At 41.9% G+C, this 4701-nt stretch overlaps 1 protein-coding gene across 1 annotated transcript; it reads left to right on the top strand.

Annotated features, from left to right (window-relative positions):
* The first annotated feature begins 774 nt into the window (after window positions 1–774).
* Window positions 775–4155, top strand: LOC114438737 (taste receptor type 1 member 1-like). The gene is made up of 6 exons (XM_028410265.1): window positions 775–953; window positions 1163–1463; window positions 1555–2280; window positions 2600–2803; window positions 2884–3004; window positions 3227–4155. Exons 1-6 carry the CDS (start codon window positions 775–777, stop codon window positions 4153–4155), a joined length of 2460 nt encoding a protein of 819 aa, XP_028266066.1.
* The last annotated feature ends 546 nt before the right edge of the window (window positions 4156–4701 follow it).

Consider the following 4701-nt stretch of genomic DNA (forward strand, 5'->3'; position numbering starts at 1 on the left):
TACGAGGCGCCACCTAGTGGTTTGGAGGACAGCAAACACGCTGGATAAAGCCGGATTGAGTGCGGACACAAGTGTGTGCAAGCCAGATTTGAAAATAGGTCTGAACGCATCCAGTTTAAAGGCTGTCTGGGCTCAATCCTACTCGAACTGGAATGACTTTCTCCAGTGTGAATGGGGCCAAAGTGAACCAGTTTCTGTTTCAGTGTTGTCATGGGCTTAAAACAGACCAGGATGTTATGATTATTAAAATTATTGAGTTTCTCTGATTCTCCTGACACATATGGGATGACAATAGTTAATATCAGTCGGTTGTTGTCCTTTTCCCGCTGTTGGTGGGTCTCCCAGAAGAATAATTGGTTGTGATGAAGAACTGAGGCTGAGGCCGATAAGGCTGCTGCAGTTCAGATGGGAAAGATTATGAAATGAAATGCACAGAGATGGCAGACAGAGAGTGTTTTAAAGGTCAGCCCTGTGTTATAACCAACGTAAAGATCTGTGAAACAACATACATTATTAAGGTTCAATAGGATTTATTGATGGGTGAAGCATTACAACTGCTGACTCATGATGAGCCCTGTGAACCCTTTGTGCATACACGGCCTCAGTCCATCAGTCGCCAAGAAGATGCAAACTGCTTTTGCGAATTCTCAACCAACCGTTCCCTAATTTCAGAACCCACATGCATGGAAATGATGAGGCACGACTGTCTGTGTCTCACGACTTCAACCCATTAAAAGCAGACGCGTTTACACCTGGTAAACACTCTTTTCAAAAATGACACATGCACTGGCTCCTCTGTGTCTGCTGGGAATGCTTCTGTACGCAGTGCCTCAATGCACTGTCCCAGCCTCAGAGTTCCAGCTGGAAGGAGATTATCTGATAGGTGGAATTTTTGATATTCACATCAGCAGCCTTGAATATCACAGCAGACCAGAAGTCATCAAGTGCTCCAGGTGAGTTTTAAAATAAATCTGAAAAGATCTCTTGAAACTGATGTAGTGTGCTCTGTGGAGCTCATGCATGCAAGTGTGTGACTACAAATGTAACATCAATACTATATTTTCTACAAACCTCAACCAGTTAATTATCAAAACTGCGGTAAAACCTCTAAATAAACATTTAACAATGCATTGACAGTAACTAAACGCCTTTCTCTCCACAGTAAAACCTTCCTTCTCCCAAATTATAGAAGGTTTCAGCTGATGAGATTTTCTGTAGAGGAAATAAACAACTCTACACATCTACTGCCAGACGTGTCTCTCGGCTATGAAATATTTGACCACTGCTCAGATGCGAAGAATTTCCCAGATATTTTCAGACTCATGTCAGGGAGCGGACTGATTAACCCTTTGGATGACCCATACAAGTCCAATCAGTCCAGAGCGATAGCAGTGGTCGGTCCCTTCACAAGCACACAGACTCTGACTATATCTCCGCTGTTCATGGCAAATCTTGTTCCAATGGTAATTTTGTGTTTTGACTTGTATCTGAAATAGTTTTTAATGTCAGAATTTCTGGTCACTCTAAATATCTTCTCCTCCACTCCTTTAACAGGTCAGTTATGGATCTTCTAGCTCTGTCTTTTCAAAAAAAGTGCTATATCCCTCTTTCCTACGTACAGTGCACCCCAACAAAGACACCATAGATGCTATAGTTAACATTTTACAGCACTTCAATTGGCGATGGGTTGCTTTCCTTAACAGTGAAAATGATTTTGGTATTGACGGACTAGAAATGTTCACACAGAGTATCAAGGACACTGAGATCTGCCTGGCTTATTCCAAAAGTCTCAGCGACAAAACAGATTACGCCCAAATATTCAGACAGATCGAGGCCCAGAAGATACACGTCGTTATCGTCTTTGCTCCCAAACTGAATGCTGAAGCCGTCATCGGGTCAGCCATAGAGCTAAATATCACAAACAAGGTGTGGATAGCAGATGATGGCTGGTCCTTAAACAAAATAATTCCAAAGATGAAGGGAATCCAGAATATTGGAACTGTGCTTGGGGTGGCTCAGCCAGTAGTAAATATACCTGGTTTCAATGATTTTATCAACTCTACCAAAAGCCAGCCTCTTTGTGAAAGTGCAGAGCAGCAGGGGTTTTGTAACCAGGTCTGCAACTGCAGCAGCGTGAGCGTCGAGGAAATCCAGACTGCAGACCCCACCTTCTCTTTTCCTGTATACTCGGCTGTATACGCCATCGCTCATGCGTTACACAGGATCTTACAGTGTGAAAGTGGCAGATGTAATAAAGCTTTGACAGCTTACCCACATCTGGTAAGTACACAGATACATTTTTACTTTGCTTTGTTGTCAGCGGCAACACATGTAAACTATTTTTACATTTATCAGGTTTTGTCATTATAAATCAGGGGTAACAAACTAAAGAGAAACACCCCTTTAAAGCTCTTAAAGGGAAGCTTCACCCTGCATATTTTTTGTTTACCTAAAAGCAGAGGCACCCACATTCTTTGGTATAAGGGTCAAGACTGAATCAGAAAGAAGTAAATAAATAAAAATGGGATTTATTGTGGCTATATGTGTATAATTCAAAAGAGAACGCCATCTGAACTTTGCGTGTCCTTTGTGTTATCAGGTTCTAGCAGAGCTGATGAATTCCAATTTTACACTTTTAAATCAAAGCATTCACTTCGATGAGAACAGTGATCCTAAATTCGGATCCTTTTCTATTGTCTTCTGGAACCGAAGTGGTGAAGCACAGGAAATCGGTTTCAGTTATTTTCGTCCACAAGTAAATTTTTACATCAACAGCACCGCAATTGAGTGGTACAATGGAGAAGTAAGTATACACTTCACTACAGTCCTATTTTTTTTCATCTCTTACATTTTATGTGTTGCTAAATAAAACATCTTGTACAGGTGCCTACATCACTGTGCTCACCAGAGTGTCCTGTAGGATATGCAAAAAAGCAAACGGGTGCCCACAAATGCTGCTTCATGTGTAATAAATGTCTGAATGGAACTTACGTCAACATCACAGGTAAATTTAAGATAAAAACCAGGGTTGCCATTCTTGCCACAGCTGAGTGGATTGGACATTCAAACAGTAAGAGCACTGAACATGCTTTGTATTACTGAAAACACTGTGTAGTGTTTTGCTACAGGTTTGAATGATGTGTTTCCTTGGTGGGTGTGTATACAAGCGTGTTTTTAACTCTTTCAGAAACAGAACTTAACACTGTCTGTCCGTCATGTGCCGCAGAGAATCCCTCCACCTGCCTGCCCTGTAAGAAGACAGAATGGTCTGAAGAAGGAAGTACATCATGCAACCTGCGGGCGGTGGAGTACGTCGCATTCACAGACCTCGGAGCTATTGTGAACTTGGTCGGGGCCGGGGCCTTGGTGGGCGTGGCGTTGGCCATGTGTGTTCTCTTTGTCATCAACTACAACACGCCTGTTGTCAGATCTGCTGGGGGGCCAATGTGCTTCCTCATTCTAGGCTGCCTTAGCCTGTGTAGCATTAGCGTGTTCTTTCACTTTGGTATTCCAACAGTTGCATTTTGCACCTTAAGGTACTTGCCGTTTCTTTTGTTCTACACTGTTTGTCTGGCCTGTTTCGTTGTGCGCTCCTTTCAGATTGTTTGCATTTTTAAAATAGCTGCCAAGTTCCCCAAACTACAAAGCTGGTGGATGAAACACCACGGACAGTGGCTGGTCATCACTGCAGCGTTTCTCATTCAGGCACTCTTACTTCTTATTGGAGGTCTTATTGTCCTCCCGAAACCTTACAACGAAACAGTCTGGTACCCAGACAAAATCGTCCTGAGCTGTGACCTCACTCTCACATCATCCTTATCTTCCGTGTTCTTACTCACATTTTTGTGCAGCCTTTGCTTCATTTTCTCCTACATGGGGAAAGACCTTCCAAAAAACTACAACGAGGCCAAAGCCATAACCTTCTGCCTCCTCCTGCTGATCTTCACCTGGATCATCTTTGCCACTGTACACATGCTTTACCGTGGACAGTACATCCAGCTGCTCAGTGCTCTGGCGGTTCTCTCCAGTCTGTACTCATTTCTGCTGTGGTATTTCCTTCCCAAATGTTACATCATTATTTTTCAGCCTCACAGAAACACACAGCAGTACTTCCAGGGTCTCATTCAGAATTACACTAAAACTATTAGCCAGTAGCTGCCTTCGACACATACGTGTCAAAAGAGAAACTTTAGGCCCTACTTTCAGTAAGTGGCTTATTTTACTGCACTAGATTTAAACATTTTCTTTGTTTTAACTTAATATCAAATGAGAAACAGGGAAGTAACCCAGGTCTGTCAGAATTAGTTGGTAGAAATATTGAACATTTGTAGCAGCCTGAGTTTGACCAGGGAGTTTTGCCAGCAAGTAAGCACATTTAAGAAATGTTACTACATGTACTAACAACTGTCTAGTTTATGTAAATACTGCATTAGCATATGTGTGACACCACTGAGATCAACTGGTACTTAAAATTTAGTTGTGTTTACAACCTCAATGTGTAAGGATGTAATGCCACATTTTACAAGTCCTGAGCAAATGCTCATGGATGTATGTGTACACTTATATAACACTAGTATGATTCAATAAAATGTGTGTTTTGTGTTCAACAGTTTTTTTGAGATTGATAAAAAAACACGGGCTCACTACATGACCATACACCGAGTAACCTAAAGTAAATGTACACCATGTTAAATCTTAATG

The sequence above is a fragment of the Parambassis ranga genome, chromosome 7, assembly GCF_900634625.1.
Source record: "Parambassis ranga chromosome 7, fParRan2.1, whole genome shotgun sequence".
Classification (NCBI taxonomy): Eukaryota; Metazoa; Chordata; class Actinopteri; family Ambassidae; genus Parambassis; species Parambassis ranga.